This window comes from Schistocerca nitens, chromosome 4, assembly GCF_023898315.1.
Source record: "Schistocerca nitens isolate TAMUIC-IGC-003100 chromosome 4, iqSchNite1.1, whole genome shotgun sequence".
In the NCBI taxonomy this organism is placed as follows: domain Eukaryota; kingdom Metazoa; phylum Arthropoda; class Insecta; order Orthoptera; family Acrididae; genus Schistocerca; species Schistocerca nitens.
In genome coordinates this window covers 144,265,898-144,285,071 of record NC_064617.1, presented here as the reverse complement: position 1 = coordinate 144,285,071, position 19,174 = coordinate 144,265,898, and the positions used below count along the sequence as shown (strand labels likewise).

Genomic DNA, 19,174 nt, shown 5'->3' with positions numbered 1-19,174 from the left:
CTGCCAGGAAGTTTCATATCAGCGCACACTCCGCTGCAGAGTGAAAATCTCATTCTGGAAACGTCCATCTATATCACACTAGTAAAGATTCACGTGGTGGTTGGAGTAATTTTTGTCTTACCTAAGGTGAAATTCTTTCTCTAAACTTCTGCATCGCATCGACACAAGATGGTGATTTCCTACATGTTGTGACAATTAGTTCTTCCATGTTTATTAACTGCTCACGGGAAATGTTCAGAATTTGTTCGAAGGGAAAGGGGCTTCGCTTTTCCAGTACAGTCTACGATAAGGTGACGTTGGGACAGTACCAAGCGTAGTAAGCTACACCAAACAGTACCGTAATGTGGGTTTAGAGACGACTGCTTTGTACTCTGGTGGACAACAAGAAGCCAACCGTGACGATGAGGTACCAGATTATGAACTGAAACGAAATATAACTCAGAATAATCGACGTGAGACACAAGGCCTCAATGAAAATTCTATACCTTTAGTATTACAGCGTGAGGGTATGAATAACAACTACAACTGACAATGAGTTCGCTATCGTCAACACGATAAGCTTTGTTTCCATAAGTGTGCCTCATTGATCTGTTCTTTCCTTATCAACCACAGGAACTGTACTAGATTTCCGGACATGATACCAGCAATAAACGTTCACAAAATGTAGATACTTAATAATTTTGCAGGCAGGTTTACACAATGTAAAATGACGTAATATGAGATGTAGGACAGGCAGTGCAGGCTGGTTCTTTGGCAGTGTATTACAAGTAAGGTCAAATTCAGTCTTAATATGTACGTAGAGGCTTATGTCGGGTTTAACCCTATACTGCATTCACACTATCTTTATCACTTGTCATCTACGTTAGCATAGTCTTTTCTCCAGTCACCGAGCGAGGTGGCGCAGTGGTTAGCACACTGGACTCGCATTCGGGAGGACGACGGTACAATCCCGCGTCTGGCCATCCTGATTTAGGTTTCCCGTGATTTCTCTAAAGCGTTCCGGGATAATGCCGGGATGGTTCCTTTGAAAGGACACGGCCAACTTCCTTCCCCGTCCTTCCCTAGTCCGATGAGACCTATCACCTGGCCGTTTGGTCTCCTCCCCCACAAACAACCCAACAATCCTTTTCTCCACTCATTTATCTGCATTGCTACAGTCGAAATCGTCATACCTCTTTCCTATACCTCATTTTATTGTTACGTACAGAATAATTTCTTCAATAACACTATGGCTGTTTCTTTCCTCCATCGTTCTTCAACTGATAAATTTCTCCATTTCGTATGATCCTGATTTACGCGTGACATTGACTATCCTTTCGTAGTTGCGTCTGGAGAGTAAAATTTATTCATAATTGGAACTATTGGTAAGCAGGACAGACTGTCGTTTAGACAAAATGTCTCCGTAATGTGAGTAGTAGACATCGATCAGTACTTTTCATGGCAAAACCTTTACTGCCAACCTATATTTAAAAGGTTTCTTGAAGTTTTGCTTCACCATACACTATTCGTCTTCAGATAAGTCGAGCAAATGATAGATTGATGAAACGTAGCCATTCTAACTGTTTTTAAGGGCAAACATTCTATCTACAAAAAATGTACCATGACATACTGATTGTAGGATATAATGACACATCGTCACTGACATGTCCGTTGTGTACCAACAGTCGCCAGAATTAGAAATGTAATTGTGATGCGGCAGTATTTCAACCGACTGAGCGACAAACAGGGTGCATAATTCCAGATACAGATGTTTTACCTCGTTTACTTGTACGCTGGATCAAAAAATATTATCAGATTACAATATCATGATATTGATAACGCTTATACAGGGTTTTCGGAAACTCCCTTCATAAACTTCTAGAACTTGAAGGGAAGAGTTAGTACGTAATATTTTGTATTGGAACCCGTGTCCGGAAACGTCACCCAACGGCGCCACAGAGCTTCAAAGCTATAGACGCCGAAATCTGTAAATGTGTGCATAACCGGGTGATTCCGTGATGACGTCACAAATTTTCAGGAATGGTGGAGACGGACAAATGTATCAATTTGAAGTAAGTGTCCCTTGTTCGGAAACAAACGCGTCGAGAGTATCATTCGGATGCCTCTGACAGTGAAATACATGTACTGGTACTTTCGTTGCTAGGAATGTAGGATATGAAACTTTCAGAGGTGGCAGATGGACTAAAATAAGAAAAAGTGTCCAGTAAACATGGGCTCCAAAATGCGTACCTGAGAAGCTAGGAGCGCTTTTTGATCTTCCCAAGTGTGAAACACATCTCCTGTATTGAAAAAAAATGCTGTCAGCTCTTAAGGTACGCATTTCAGAGCCCATGTTGATAAGGATATTTTTCGTGTTTTGGTCCATACTATAACCTCTGAAAGTTGCATACCCTACATTCTTAGCAACGACAGTACCTGACGTGTATTCTACTCTCAGAGACATCACAACGGCTTTCACTTATAACTTTCGACTCGTTCGTTTTCGGTACAGGGACCCTTATCTCTAATTGATACTTTTATCCTTCTTCACCATCCTTGAAAGTCTGTAACATCAACAGGGAATCACTCAGAATATTCACTCATTTACAGGCGCCGGAAGCTGTAACTTTGACGCTCTGCAGCGTCGCTGGATGACGTTTTCTGACGTGGATTCCTATTCAAAACATTATTTACTGACTCCTCTCTACAAGGCCCAGAAGTTTGTAATGGGAGTTTCCGAATACCCTGTATAAACCTCGCAAACCGTGCGAACGACTGTGCAGAATTACACTCAAAATTCGCACTAAATAGTCTTCATGTTTCCAGAATGAGATTTTCACTCTGCAGTGGAGTGTGCGCTGATATGAAACTTCCTGGCAGATTAAAACTGTGTGCCCGACCGAGACTCGAGCTCGGGGCCTTTGCCTTTCGCGGGCAAGTGCTCTACCATCTGAGCTACCGAAGCACGACTCACGCCCGGTACTCACAGCTTTACTTCTGCCAGTATCTCGTCTCCTACCTTCCAAACTTTACAGAAGCTCTCCTGCGAACCTTTCAGAACTAGCACTCCTGAAAGAAAGGATATAGCGGAGACATGGCTTAGCCACAGCCTGGGGGATGTTTCCAGAATGAGATTTTCACTCTGCAGCGGAGTGTGGGCTGATATGAAACTTCCTATCTTTCAGGAGTGCTAGTTCTGCAAGGTTCGCAGGAGAGCTTCTGTAAAGTTTGGAAGGTAGGAGACGAGATACTGGCAGAAGTAAAGCTGTGAGTACCGAGCCTGAGTCGTGCTTCGGTAGCTCAGATGGTAGAGCACTTGCCCGCGAAAGGCAAAGGCCCCGAGTTCGAGTCTCGGTCGCGCACACAGTTTTAATCTGCCAGGAAGTTTCAGGCTTCATGTTCTTTAACAATAAAGTTTGATAATTAGGGACCAGTACTGTCTTAATTAATAGATTCTAATGTAGGCTGACGGATAAATAATTCATATCAATTTACAAAAATAAAACAGCCATTGGTGCCATGATAGACGCCATGAAGGGGATAAAATCCTACACTAATATATAAGTTTAATCCCGTATATTCGTTTATAATTACTATCATAAAACACAGATGGTGTTTACATACCTGAAGATGCAATGTACGAGACGATGACGGTTCTTCATGACATATATGTGATGACATGACGCGATTCAGGACGTTGTGAACGGATGGATCTCTGTGTTCGTTGATGAGAGGAGTAAGAGAAGGAGGAGGAGGAGCAGGAGGTAGTGGATGAAGAGGGTTGCCACCTTTGAGAGCTAGGTGTAAGAACCGAACTGAATAGTGAGGTACACTGCAGGCCGCTACAATTGCAACACCAGGCAGGATAACAAATAACAAAATTTAATTTTTTTCAATTATAAAGGATCTGTTCAGAAGCATTCGGACACCTGTTAGTGGTCTATAATATGGGGTGAGTCCACTCTATGGGGTGAGTCCAGCCTTCGCGTTTGTGAGAGCTTAAACTCTGCTGGAACTCTTTCACTGAGGATTGTCTATGGAGGAATTCTTCAAGAAGCGAAACCAGAGAAGGTACTGATGTTGGACGCTAGAGTCTGGAGTGAAGTCGACGCTCTAACTCATCCCAAAGGTGGTCCATTGCGTTCTGTTTGGAACTCTGTGCATGCCAGTCCATTAGAGGAATGTTGTTGTCCACAAACCATTACCTCACAGACGCTGGTCTGTGACAGGGTGCATAGTCATACTGATACAAACAATTCTGGACTTAGCCTTTTTGCTAAGCGCATTAAGGGGACCACATCGTAGCCACGTAAAACACTTTCATATTATAAAACCACATCTTCCGTACTTCGTTGTTGACACTACACATGACGGCAGGTAACATTCATCAGGCATTCGCCAAACCCGGATTTCCACAGGGTACAGGGTCGTTGATCACACCAAATCACTCGTTTCAAATTGTCAACTGCCCAGGGACGTCTCTCTTTAGATCACACCAAGCGTCGCTTAGCACTGTCTATAAAAATGTTTGGCTTAATAGGATCTGCTCTACGACTGTACTCCATTCCTTATGTACAATAATTGTGCTAGTTGAACTCACGGATGGTTCTTTCCGCTGATTTCATGCATTTTTTTTTACAACCACTCTCCACTAAGCTCGACGGTCCCTGTCCATTAGTGCTTGAGTCCTGGTCTTGGTTCAGCTGTGGTGGGTCCTTTGCGTTTCTACTTAACAGTCACATTACCGGCAGTCAACTTGGGCAGCTTTAGAAGTGTTGGGACGTTCCTGATGGATTTTTTACTCAGATTTCATGCAATAGCCAGCCCACGTTCGAATTTAATAGGCTCTACTGTCACTGCTTTTCTACTGACAGTAATCCCCGTCACTTGTATTGGGGGGGGGGGGGGGGGGGATGCCCCTCGTGACATCTAGTGGTCAATTAGTGGTCAGTCCGTGTTACTTACAAGGGAACCTCCCAATCGCACCCCCCTCAGATTTAGTTATAAGTTGGCACAGTGGATAGGCCTTGAAAAACTGAACACACATCAATCGAGAAAACAGGAAGAAGTTGTGTGGAACTATGAAAAAATAAGCAAAATATATATAGTCCATGTGCAAGATAGGCAACGTCTAGGACAATCTGCGTTCAGGAGCGCCGTGGTCCCGTGGTTAGCGTGAGCAACTGCGGAACGAGAGGTTCCTGGTTCAAATCTTCCCAAGAGTGAAAATTTTTCTTTCTTTATTTTCGCAAAGTTATGATCTGTCCGTTCGTTCATTGACGTCTCTGTTCACTGTAATAAGTTTAGTGTCTGTGTTTTGCGAGCGCACCGCAAACCCGTGCGATTAGTAGCCGAAAGGACGTGCCTGTCCAATGGAAACCGAAAACATTTGATTGCAAGGTCATAGGTCAACCGATTCCCCCACAGGAAAACATGTCTGATATATTCTATACGACACTGGTGACGGCATGTGCTTCACATGACAGGAATATGTTGTCGACCCACCTAACTTGTACACTTGGTGAATGGGTAAAAAGATACTTGTACCTTGCCCGATTTAGGTTTTCTTGTGAATGTGATAATCACTTCCGAAAAAGTGTGAAAACATAAGAGTTTGTCATATAAACTGCAACAAATGAATGCAACAGTTTCACAGTCGCACAGTTTTGTCTGTGCTCTGTGAAAACATATGTTTTAGACGTTTTCAAATTTTTCCGTGCGTAAACCGTCAAATCCTGCATATGTCCAAGCAAATCTGAACATGTCCTGGAATTTTGGAGAGCGAAGATGATTATATGTGAGTGCCTGAACTTTGATAATTGTCTGAAAATAAAAATAAAAATTTTCTCCCGAGGGAAGACTTGAACCAACGACCTATCGCTCCGCAACTGCACACGGTAACCACGGGACCACGGCGCTCATGTGTTTACACCTACCTGGATGTTGCCTGTCTTACACATGGACTACTCAGTTTGTATATTTTGCTTATTTTTTCATAGTTCCATACAACTTCTTCCTGTTTTCTCGATTGATGTGTGTTCAGTTTTTCAAGGCCTATCCGCTGTGCCAACTTATAACTAATTCTGAGGGGGGTGCGATGGGGAGGTTCCCTTGTTAGAGATTGATTGCAAGGTCATAGATCAACCGATTCCTCCACAGGAAAACATGTCTGATATATTCTATACGACACTGGTGACGGCATGTGCTTCACATGACAGGAATATGTTGTCGACCCACCTACCTTGTACACTTGGTGAATGGGTAAAAAGATTCTTCTACCTTGCCCAATTTAGGTTTTCTTGTGGCAACTGAGGGTGAAGCTTCGACAATGCCAGCCACTCGTGCTGGCGAAACGTCAGTAAAATCATTAGATGAACGTCGGCCGAAGAACCCGAGGCAGGAGCCAATAGATAGTTTGTGAATTGGACAAAGCTAGAATCCTTACGCGAACAGAGGATATACTGAAGGCATGAAGATGAAGATGAAGGCATGATATACTGAAGGCATGATGTAAATAGCTTGATCGTCTGCGCTTGTTCGGTATTATTTGACTATTTTGCTGGTAAGAATAACTCGACGACAAATTTGTAACACATAGTAGGTGATATACTTTTCAGTACTTATTTGAGATTAGTGCTTAAGTGCGTATGGAAGGGTCTCTATAGTTGTCGTTCTCTATTGAAGAGGGTGAATCGATAGAACTGATGGGATTTTTTGCGTAGAAGTAAAATCATTGGGGGGGGGGGGGGGGTGCGAGGTGAAGTGGGTTACTAGAGTAAATTCAGAATCAGTTTCTTGAAGGGAAGGCGATATAGACGTATATAATTAGGGTTTCATTGGGTGTCCAGGTAGCCCCGATTTGAGTATGGATGGAGTCTGAATGAGACGTAGTTTCCTTTTCTTTTAATGTCGCCCACCTTCTTGTATCTATCCATTCCTTTCACTCTTCTCCCACATGCAAATCCCTAAAAAACATTCCCCCTCAAACAGTCGCGTAGCAATATCAGATCAAGCCAATTCTTCTTCATTTTTCTTATAACTTCTAGTAGTTTTCTTCCCTCCCCAATTACTTTCGCACCTCTTCGTTAGTTACTCATTGTGCTCAAATAACGCTTTCCGTCCTCCTATAAGCCCACATCTCAAATGCCTCCAACTTTCTTTCGTCCTCTCTTCTCAGTGTCCACGTTTCAGTTTCGTAGAGTGTCCAGTCTTTTCCTGTGTTCTTTATCAAGCTTTCCTCATAAAAAGTTGCTCTTTCCATTGAAAGCTGCTTGCAATTCGTCAGCTCTACATGCCCTGCTGTTTTCCATATGATTCAGAGCTTTCTGTACTCTCATCCAGTGCTTTCTATACTTCTTCATCAAAGCTGCGACGTCTGTTTTCAATCGTCACATTTGCATCTTATTCACTCTTTATATTGCTTGGTCTTAGATCTTTCTCATACAGAACTATACATACATTCACGCCATCATTTTAACATTTCTTGTGGTTCTTTAGTTATTGTATCACCCTTTCTTTCAATTTCCATATTACCCTTTCCTTTCTTATTTTCGAAAATTTTATCTTCCTGGCTAGCCTATACATCAGTTCATACTTTTCCTCTTTCCCCGTATCTTCTATTTCCTTACATTTTCCATTCATCCATTTTTTTCTTGGATGTTCCAAGTCTCTTGTTAATTCGCTACTCAATTTCTTATACATAATTTCCCTTCTTTGTTCTTTAGATTCTACGATTTCCTCCACCTATCCATCTCTTTTAACGTGTTTTCCATTATGCATTACAACCTGATGCTTTTAAGCTTCTTGTTTCCTACAAATTCTTTTGAAAATGCCATGAGACCGTCCCTCATTTTCATCCATTTCTCATTAACGCACTCTTCCTAATAATCTTTTCCAGTTTTTCTGTAAAACTGTTTTCCAGTTATTACATGCCTGCTTTACGGTCTCCATATTAAAATTCTTTTTAGCATTTCTTGTGAAAACTGCACATTTATTTGCCCTACCATCTGGTTGTGGTTAGGATTTATGACAGCTCTGAGTATGCTTTATCTTTCTTCAAGCAATTCCTATACATTTTCTGTATAAGTATGTAGTCAAATTGATACCTCAATTCATTCAGACTAGAAAACCACTTATGTTACCTTCTTTTGTGGTCCTCCAACAAGGTTTCACCAACAACTAACGAGTTATCCTAACAAAAAGTTAAGTGTCCTGTGTCCTTTCACCTCAACCATTCATTGCGCCTACTTCTACCTTATCTCGTCCGCTTCATTCACCCGCCACAGCATCAATCAGCCCTCCCACAGTAAGGAATCAGGTGGCGCTGTTGGAAGACAGTGGACTCGAAGTAAGGAGGACGTCGGTTTAAATTCCTGTCCGGACCGGCAGATTTTTATTTTCCATTGTTTCCCTGAACGGTTTAGGAGAAATTGCCGGATGTTTCCACTGAAAATGTCACGGCCCAGTTGCTTCGCGATTCGTCTCAATCCGACCTTGAGCCCCTTCTCTAATTACCTCGAACTTGGAACGTTAGACTCTGACCTTCCTTCCTTTCCTTCGCAGAAACAATCCATATGTGAACTGAACGGGAAGAAACGTTATTACACTTGGCTCAATAAAAAGAGCTCTGCGCCACGTACATCGAAATAATTCTCTCAGAGTTCAGATAAAAGTTGATATGCGTTAGTAGTTTTGTTGTGGGAAGCAAAGGCAAGTATTATATACTTATATTGTTTCAAGGAGTACTAGTGTCACTGTTTTAATTGAATTAAACTCACACAAATGAGACTAATGAAAACAAAGGAGATGAAATCGAAGAAATGCGATGACGTGAACATCCTATCTAATAAATCTTTCTTTCTTTGTCTGAGCCTTGTCCCGCATTTATGCAGGGTTGGACATGGTCAGTCGGATGTGGCATGGTAAGTTTAAGGGGTGGCCAGAAGCCCTTCCTGCCGCCACCCTGTGCCCCTCGGGATGGAATTAGTGTACCCCAGCTGTCTGTGTCTAATGTAAGCCATGGAATAGTGCGAATGTGTTGCAAATGTCTGCGAGTCGTGTAACTGAGGCGGGACGTGGGGACCAGCCCCGTATTCACCTAGCGGGATGTGGAAAACCGCCTAAAAATCACACCCAGGCTGGCCGGCACACCGGCCCTACGTCGTTAATCCGCCGGGCGGATTCGATCCGGGGCCGGCGCGCCCGAGTCCAGGGAGCAGTGCGTTAGCGCTCTCGGTAGCATGCCGGGTCAACATCCTATCTAATAAGTATGGCTTGAAAATAATGAGCGGCAAGACCTGGTTGTTTTTCCGGAATGAAAAGAAGAAAACGTAAACGCCACTGGAACCGTCTTGAAATCATGCTTGGATGGTTTGATTGAGCGCTTGCTAGGATCGAGAGACCGAGGTTCGTACGCCTGTTCAGCGCAAAGTTTCGTTTCGCATGACATATTCATTTCCAAGAACTTGCTCTTTTGGAATATATTTCACGTTCACTTTTTTATTACTACAAAGCTATAACACCTCCTCATATGTTGTCTTTTCTCGATCATCGTTTATGCAACTTGGAGTTAATCTGTTACATAGTTATTCCACGCCAATGCATTTTAAACAAGCTCATACTCAAACTGAACATTCTGAATACTATACGTTTGGTGTGTAAAAAATTTTTTCTATCTTTTTCAGGTTATGGAAGTACTCCACCATCAGAGGTAAGAAGAAATGAATAGTTTATTTGAGTATTTGTTCACTTACGTTCAATAATGTACTTACCTCTACTGTCAAGATTAACCATAAGAATTTCATGTGTCGTTAGTCGAGGTGGCAGTAAAATGAGAGACCATCTGCAAAACGGTAACATATCAGTAAATTTACTTACAATAGTCACACGTATAACTTTGAAGTGCTGTAGGTCCGCCTGTGCTGCTGAGTAATATATAAAGAGGGTAATGTTGCCGATAGAAACAAATTTGAAAGCTGATGCAGTTCTATAAGACACTAGCAAATAGCAATTGATTACCAGCTTCGTGGTATGTCGCCGTATTTACCTCACTGCACTTTTCCCTACTGATGTTTATAAGTCTATAAGTCCACGGAAATCTTGGGGCGAAGCTGTGAATTGTGGCTACTTAAAAAGAAGCCTTGACAATGCAGAGTTCGCAGGCAGTGAGATCATGGCAACATAGCGTCCTCTGGTTGCGCTCAAATACCCGGCAGTAGTGCTTGTGAGTTGCTATTCAAAGCACAGACCCAGACGCCGATAATCAAAGTACTTCGCCTTCTTCATCAACTCAACCCACTACTGGCTAAACGCGACCCGAGGGTCACAACTAAACTGAGGCTGTGTTGCGAGATGATTACCCCGGCGCTACTCTACGGCTGCTCCACGCGGGGAACGACCTGCAGTTCTAACCTAAAACCTGTTCAGACAGGTTGCAATCGTTGCCTCCGCCTGATGTTGGGGGACCTGAGGAGGGCAGGACTCAGAGACAACCATCATGAACTCGATTTACCTAAAATTAGGGAAAACATCGTCATCTCAACAAGGGAACTTCTAGGTAAGGTCGACCTCCTCCAACACACCACACGTCACCTGGACAACACCGGCGCTGTTGCATTGGCACAATGGCACAGGTTACGAATACTGGATATGCTGCCCCAACAGTGAAATAAAATACCACGACACCCCGGCAGGGTCCATGAACGAACAAGCCCACCCTGCTAAAACGGAAATAAAAGAGTACATCCTTTGAGTACCTCACATCCCAGAAGTCCAACCACTACAAATGGTAGCACTTCGGCAGCACAACTCAAAAAATAAATAAATTTCAAAAAAGGTAGCGTGTATGTGAGGCGCCACAGGGAGCGATGGAAGAGCGATCTCGCCTGTCGCGCAATGGCCGGAGATTTCAGTATACCGTCCCCCCATAGCTATGAGCGCCACGGGGCCTTCGACGAAGATGCTGTTGATACCAAAGAATTTTCTTTTCTTTTGCATAAGTTTAAACTAACTAAATACAAACTAAGATGCAAATGTATGCTTAGAATTTTTTTCAGGATAAATTTCAGAAGTCAATTGCAAATAAATTTTATTATCCTTACCGGTTTCGACAAATTAATTTGTTATCTTCAAAAGCCTACAAAATTAGGCTTATTATAAACCTTTAGGCCTTGGCTATACATTTAAATGACGCATGAAAATTATATTACAGAAACTTACTTAGATTAGCAGACATTCAATATCTTCTTCATAGAAGGGCAATGTCATGGTATGTTCAGAAGTTGAATATTATTATTTTAAATAATTATTTTAAATAATAATTTGCAATAACTGAATAACATCTACGTGTCTACTGCGCTAGCAGCAAGGAACATATGTAAAATCATACAAAAAAAATATAACCAAAGAATATGAAGAAAATATACACTGAAACGCCAAAGAAACTGGTGTAGGCATGCGTTTTCATATACAGCGCTTCTGTCGGCAATGCCTGTACAAGGCAACAAGTGTCTGGCGCACTTCTTAGATCGGTTACTGCTGCTACAATCGCAGGTTATCAAGATTTAAGTCATTTTGAACATGGTGTTATACTCGGCGCGCCAGAGATAGGACAGAGCATCTCCGAGTTAGCGATGAAGTGGAGATTTTCCCGTACGACCATTTCACGAGTGTACCGCGAATATCAGGAATCTGGTAAAACGTCAAATGTCCGACATCGCTGGTGCCGGAAAAAGATCCTGCAAGAACGGGACCAACGACGACTGAAGAGAATCGCTCATCGTGACAGAAGTTCAAGCCTTCCGCAAATTGCCGCAAATTTCAATGCTGGGCCACCAAAAACCGTCAGTGTCCGAACCATTCAAGGAAACATCACCGATATGGGCTTTCGGAACCGAAGGCCCATTCGTATACCCTTTACGAATGCACGACACAAAGCTTTATGCCTCGCCTGGGTGTGTCAATTCTGACATTGGACTGTTGATGACTGGAAACATGTTGCCAGATCGGACAACTCTCGTTTCAAGTTGTATCGAGCGTATGGACGTGTACGGGTATGGAGACAACCTCATGAATCCATGGATCCTGCATGTCAGCAGGGGCTGTCCAAGCTGGTGGAGGTTCTACAATGGTGTGGGCCGTGTGCCGTTGGAGTGATATGGGAACCCTGATACGTCTAGATACGACACTGACAGGTGACACGTGCACAAGCATCCTGTCTGATCACCTGCATCTATTCATCTCCATTTCCACTGTGCAATTTCAGCAGGACAATGCGACATCTCACGTGTCTAGAATTGCTACAGAGTGGCTCCAGGAACACTCTACTGAGTTTCAAAACTTCTGCTGCCCACCAAACTTGCCAGACACCCAGACAAAAAAAATTATTGAGCATATCTTGGATGCCTAGCAACGTGCTGTTCAGAAGAGATCTCCACCCCCTGGTACTCTTATGTATTTGTGGACAGCCATGCAAGATTCATTGTGTCAGTCGCGTCCAGCACTACTTCAGACGTCACTCGAGTCCATGCCACGTCGTCCTGCGTCACTTCTGCGTGCTCGCGGTGGCCCTACACGATAATAGGCAGGTGTACCAATTTTGTTTGGCTCTTCAGTGTGTATAACACATTTGAAAAAACATGACGCATGATTGCAATATATGAAAGAGATGGGCTGATTTTCATATTTTATGAGAGATTATTTGCAATCAAAATAGTGTGTTTTTTAATGCAAGCTGATCATTCAACAATCTTTTGAATTTATGCGAGAATGGTTCTATATTCCAAATTTCAAATAAACATTGTTTAAAATAACTGTATACAATATGTAAACAGGGAAGTATGGAGGAGGTGGTGTTACAGTATGGTGTTCGTTTTCGTGGATTGGGTGTCTCCCATTATTGAACTTAAAAAAAGCTAAATGCAGAACAATATGAACATTTTTATGACATTGCATACAGCCTGCTCAGCTGTTTAAGGGAGTTTTGCATGGCAGAGAAACTCATCAAACTGATAAAGATCTGTCTGAGCGAAACACGTGCAAAGGTGAAGATGGGAAATTGCGTAACTGAGGAATTTTAAATTGTGACAGGCCTCCGGCGAGGAGATGGGTTGTCCCCTATCCTGTTCAATTTTGCCCTCGCGAAGATCGTTCGCGAGACCTTCCGAGAGAACGAAGCGATTGAAATCGAAGGAAAGAGACTGGCATACTTAGCCTATGCAGACGACATCTGTTTACTCTCTGGGTCAGAAGAGGAGTTGGAGCAAATGACCAGAGCCTAAAGGAGGCTGCCAGCATATTTGGGCCAAACAGAAACGAAACCAAGACAGAGTACCTCGTTGTGACGCGTGGTCATTGTCAGACTGTTGGTCATCTACAATCACTGCAAGTGGGAGACCAGTCCTACAAGGGAGTGCATGAATTTAAATACCTAGGGGCACTTTTCACTGAGAACTCGTCATGTGCAGCCGAGATCAATGCCAGAATACAAGCAGGAAACCGATCTTACCACAGCCCGGCGCAACTGCTTCGGTTCAGATATCCCTCCAGACAGTTCAAGATTCGACTGTACAAAACCCTGACGCAGCCTGTTGTTCTATACGGCTGTGAGACGTGGAGTATCAGGAAACAGGACTTCCGTAACCTCCTCGTTTTTGAGAGAAAAGTGCTTCGGAAGGTCGTCGGCCCGGTTCTGGATGCAGACACAAGGGAATGGAGGGTCAGACACAATCACGAGCTTGAGGAACATAGCAGGAAATGTCTAAGCCAAACGAATGTGGCCCGGATGGAAGATCACAGATGGCCTCGGAAGCTCATGGATTTCACTTCTACAGGAAAGAGACAACTAGGGAGACCCAAGAAGCGTTGGAGGGATATCCTCCAAGAAGATTTAAACCAAGCATCAATAGATGTGGACGGATGGCGGATAGCAGCAATGGACAGAATACAATAGAAGAGGAAACTTGTAGCAGCGTCTGGGTCTGATCAAATAGAAGAAGAAGAAGATTCTATACTTCGTACAGTAGAGGAACACCTCAGTGATCGTTTGCATCAGCAGGACAATCCAGACAGTTATTAAACAGCATCTATGAGGCAGTGTTTCGTAGACAATAACAGTCTTCATTTGGGCTGGCCTGCAGCGAGTCGTAGCCCGAATCCAATGGAAAAACCTCTGGAATGAGTCAGCACGTTGACTTTGCTCCAAACCCCAGCGTCCAGCATGACTACATTCTCTGGTTTCGGTGCTTGAGGAGGAATGGGCTGTCATTTTTCCAGAGATATTAAGACAACCCATTAAAACTGCTCCAAGCGGAGCTCAAGTCGTCATAAAGGCAAAGGATGGACATACAGCGTATTAATAAGTGATCAAAGATTTATGGTTACGTAGTGTATGTGCCGCGCAAGTAGCCACATTGTGGAACTGACGGCTTACCTCTATGTGCTGGAGTTTAGCGGAGGTCCCGTACGGGAAACGTCTGATCTATGTTGCAGACCCTTATGCTGGTGGTGGTGGTGGTGACCGTGGTGTTGCTGGCAGCGGCCGCAGCTGTGGTGGCGGCGCTGCTGTGCCGCCGGCGAGAGTGCTGGCAGAGGGCGTGCGGCAGCAGGCAGCAGCCGCAGAGCGCGCAGCCCTGGCTGGACGGCTACAGCACCGTCGCCGTCCAGAGGTTATTGTTATTACTCCAATGTAACCTACACAGGACCACATAAAACAACTCCTGTATATCACCATATTCTTTTCTTTTTTCGCTTCGCAATACTTCTTCATGTGTCCTCTTGTTTTCTTTCTTCTGTCCAAGTCCCTTTTCTCTTTTTTGTGTTTTCTTGTCGAAATCCTTGTCTTTTAGTCCCTTTTCCATGATTTTATGAGTGTTTTCTACGTCTTCGTCTGATATTCCCAAGACCTGTAGATGTTTCCTACCTCTCCTAGTACCAGGAGTTCCTTTTGTGCACTTAGTACCATTGGGTTCATAAAGACCGTAAGTAATACACACAGGATGTATTAAAAATATTAAAAAAAGTGCAGTGCACCTGTTCAACGTGACAGTCGTCACTCTGTTTTGTCAGATGTTACATTCAAGTAACAAAATGAAACTTAGATTGGGGTCATATCACCGGAGTGTACTCAGTGCATAAATATTGAATAAATTTTAATGTGTCGTAAATATAAAACAGAACGAAGCACAACTGGATATAATTGAGTGAGAGAGAGGGGAATCGCATATTTTGTAAACAATAATTTGAAAAGACAGAAGATATACATACTTCCAACGTCCAGCTATGTTTTGTGCTGAATAATGTCTTTAAGTAGATAATCAGTCTGCTATTCACCCCCCCCCCCCCGGCCATAACCAGGCTAGCTGATACACTGACCCCTGGTCGGTAATCCGTTGGGTGGATTCAATGCGGAGACAGCGTATCTCCCCATTGCAGAACCGATTACGTTAGCAAGTCCAGCCACTTCATAACTGACTACGAAGTGTAAGCCTTCCATTTCTCATTGTATCTGTTAGAGGACCACTTTTTTCGTACACCTCCTAGTTCCTTCTCAATAGCCAAACCTCATCTTCAAGGTTTATATCCAGTATTTGTCTTTCTTTCTCCCTTTCTTCTCCAAACTGTTTAACTGTTAGTGTGTGTATACGGCAAGTTATTTGAACGATAGATACACCCAGTGTTAATCGCAACTTTCTAATGCTTCAATTTTGTGTTAATAGGTTAGGAATTCTTATTGTTCGTTGTTAAGTGCTTCTGAGCAGTTTTAGCAAATATTATAATTCTGTAATATAAATCATTTGTGATGTGGAAGTACAGTACTACCCACAAGTAGGGGAAAGCCGGTGAAAGTATCCAGGCTAAGGTAGTCTTAGTTTCTAAGGTCAGTAGCATAGTCTGCAACCACAGTGAAGATCCAAAGAAACTGGCACACCTGCCTGTTACCGTGGAGGGCCCCCGCGAGCACGCAAAAGTGCCGCAACACGACGTGGCATGGACTCCATTAATGTCTGAAGTAGTGCTAGAGGGAACTGGCACCATGAATCCTGCATGGGCTCTCCATAAATGGAGATGGTGTTTAGATTTCTTCTGAACACCACGTTGCAAGGCATCCCAGATATGCTCAATAATGTTCATGCCTGGGGAGTTTGGTTGGCAGCGGAAATGTTTAAACTGATAAGAGTGTTCGTGGAGCCAGTCTGTAGCAATTCTGAACGTGTAGAATGTCGAATTGTCCTGCTGGAATTGGCCAAGTCCATCGTAATTCACAATGAACACGAATGGATGCAGGTGAGCAGATAGGATGCTTACGTACTTGTCACCTATCAGAGTCGTATCTAGACGTATTAGGGTCCTCATAAAACTCCAACTGCACACGCCCCACACCATTACAGAGCCTCCACCACCTTGAAAAGCCCCTGCTCACATGCAGGCTCCTTGGATTCATGAGGTTATCTCCATACCCGTATACTTCCATCCGCTCAGTAAAACTTGAAACGAGACTCGTCCGACCAGGCAACATGTTTCCAGTAATCAACAATCCAACGTCAGACTTGACGGGCCCAGGCGAGGCGTAAAGCTTTGTGTCGTGCAGTCATCAAGGGTGTACAGGTGGGCCTTCGGCTCCGAAAGCCCATATCGATGACGTTTCGATGAATGGTTCGTACGCCGACACTTGTTGACGGCCCAGCACTGAAATCTGCATCAATTTGCGGAAGGACTGCACTTCTGTCACGTTGAACAATACTCTGCCGTTGTCGTTGGTCCAGTTCTTGCAGGATCTTTCTCCGGTCGCAGCGATGTCGGAGATTTGATGTTTTACCGGACTCCTGAATTCACGGTACACTCGTGAAATGTTCGTAAGGGAAAATCCGCACTTCATCGCTACCTCGGAGATGCAGTGTCCCATCGACGACTATAACATCCCCTTCAAACTCACTTAAATCTTGATAACCTGCCCATTAGCAGCAGTAACTGATATAACAACTGCGCCAGACACTTGTTGTCTTATACAGCCGTTGCCGACCGCAGATCCGTATTCTGCCTGTTTACATATCTCCATACTTGAATACGCATGCCTATACGTTTCTTTGGCGCTTGAGTATCTTATGGTATAATATCGAATATAATTACCTTAGAATCAAATTAAATACTTAAAACAGTTAAATTTTCACAAAGTGACAACTTTCCCTGATTTCAGCAGACAATGTGGCCACTTAGTTTTGAACTCAAAAATAAGGGATGAAAACGGTTTTAACAAAGAACCGAATTAATTTTATTGCAAACCATGATTAGAATTAAATTATTTAAACTTTCCACAAATAAAAGTAAAACTGTGTTCGTCCTGTACAGAGTTACTGGGACCAGAGGGAGCTTAATTCGCATTAAATCTACTGCTCTTTTAGCCTTGTATCTGAAAATTTTTCTTCGCAGTACATGCACTCTCTTGTCATCAAAAAGAGGTCTACTAGGTTAGGGTTTCCAGCTCTCCGCTGTTTTCTAGTTACTGTCTTTCTTCTCTTGGCTACTTTCCGTTTTTCCTTTTTCCACTTTTTCTCTATTCTATCTCTCGCTTCTAGGTCACTCTTATACGAACATGCTGCAAGTCTGACCCCGGAGCCCTTCTCTCGGCTGCTGCTTTTACGTTTCCTTCCTACACAAAGCGGCTAGGGGCCACCGCTGACATGACCATCTGACCCGCATTGAAGCCATTACACAAAAGCTGTATACCCTCCTCGATGGTGAGTGTTCATCGGAGGTGAGAGTATCATCTGGAGTGGCCCTGGGAAGTGTGGTAGGTCCGCTTTGTTTTCTATCTACATAACTGATCTTTTGGATAGGGTGGATAGCAATGTGCGGCTGTTTGCTGATGATGCTGTGGTGTACGGGAGGGTGTCGTCGTTGAGTGACTGTAGGAGGACATAAGATGATTTGGACAGGATTTTTGATTGGTGTAAAGAATGGCAGCTAACTCTAAATATAGATAAATGTAAATTAATGCAGATGAATAGGAAAAGAGAATCCTGTAATGTTTGAATACTCCATTAGTAGTGTAGCGATTGACACAGTCACGTCGATTAAATATTTGGGCGTAACATTGCAGAGCGATATGAAATGGGACAAGCATGTAATGGCAGTTGTGGTGATGGCGGATAGTCGTCTTCGGTTCATTGGTGGAATTTTGGGAGGATGTGGTTCATCTGTGACCGCTTATGAAACACTAATACGACCTATTCTTGAGTACTGCTCGAGCGTTTGGGATCCCTATCAGGTCGGATTGAGGGAGGACTTAGAAGCAATTCAGAGGCGGGCTGCTAGATTTGTTACTGGTAGGTTTGATCATCACGTGAGTGTTACTGAGATGCTTCAGGAACTCGGGTGGGAGTCTCTGGAGGAAAGGAGGCGTTCTTTTCGTGAATCGCTACTGAGGAAATTTGGAGAACCAGCATTTGAGGCTGACTGCAGTACAATTTAACCGTCGCCAAATTATATTTCGCGGAAAGACCACAAAGATGATTAGGGCTCGTACAGAGGCATATAGACAGTCATTTTGCCCTCGTTCTGTTTGGGAGTGGAACAGGGAGAGAAGATGCTAGTTGTGGTACGAGGTACCCTCCGCCACGCACCGTATGGTGGATTGCGGAGTATGTATGTAGATGTAGATAGCATCACCGAAATATCAAGAACTAAAGAAGAATTATAGAGTCAAGATATGACTATTCCAACACAATTTCGTTAAAAAGACGTAAGACACATTCCGTCTCCACAATGAACAAACTGACCACTTACCTTACCACAGGATAACTAAAAATCCACAAAAATTATTATACCTCTGAGAAGTGGCAAAACAAATAGGTTAGACTTAATTGGCTGAATGGGCCGGCAGGGATAATACTTTGAAGCATTTCCCTCGCCATGACATCACCTCATAGCCTGCAGGACTCCAATAGCCAATTTTTCCGCCACGGCAACTTTGCACAGCTCTCCCCTACCCCTGCACGGGAGACCAGAAGGTAGAGTATCTCTCCAATATTTGAAGTTACACTGCATGTGCTTAACCCAAAAATCCTAAAGCGACTAAAATGTTACATTGCTTCTAAACCATCGTAAAGATTACTGTTTCACATTTTATTCAAAGATCGTCATAATCTGCAGGTTATGCATTACTTAATTGCCATTGTTAGATCTTCAATGGTGTGTTGCA

The 19,174-nt window shown here is 43.4% G+C and overlaps 1 protein-coding gene across 6 annotated transcripts in view; it reads left to right on the top strand.

Moving 5' to 3' along the window:
• LOC126252976 (uncharacterized) overlaps window positions 1–19,174 on the top strand; it is an 802,035-nt gene that overhangs the window by 741,288 nt on the left and 41,573 nt on the right. For 4 of the 6 annotated variants that reach the window (XM_049953997.1, XM_049953996.1, XM_049953999.1 and 1 more), the window contains exons 8-9: window positions 9,663–9,688; window positions 14,467–14,642. In XM_049953997.1, the coding sequence (XP_049809954.1) occupies window positions 9,663–9,688; window positions 14,467–14,642 (202 nt within the window). The remainder of the gene's footprint in view (window positions 1–9,662; window positions 9,689–14,466; window positions 14,643–19,174) is intronic. The other 2 variants (XM_049954000.1, XM_049954001.1) reach the window with 1 other exon arrangement.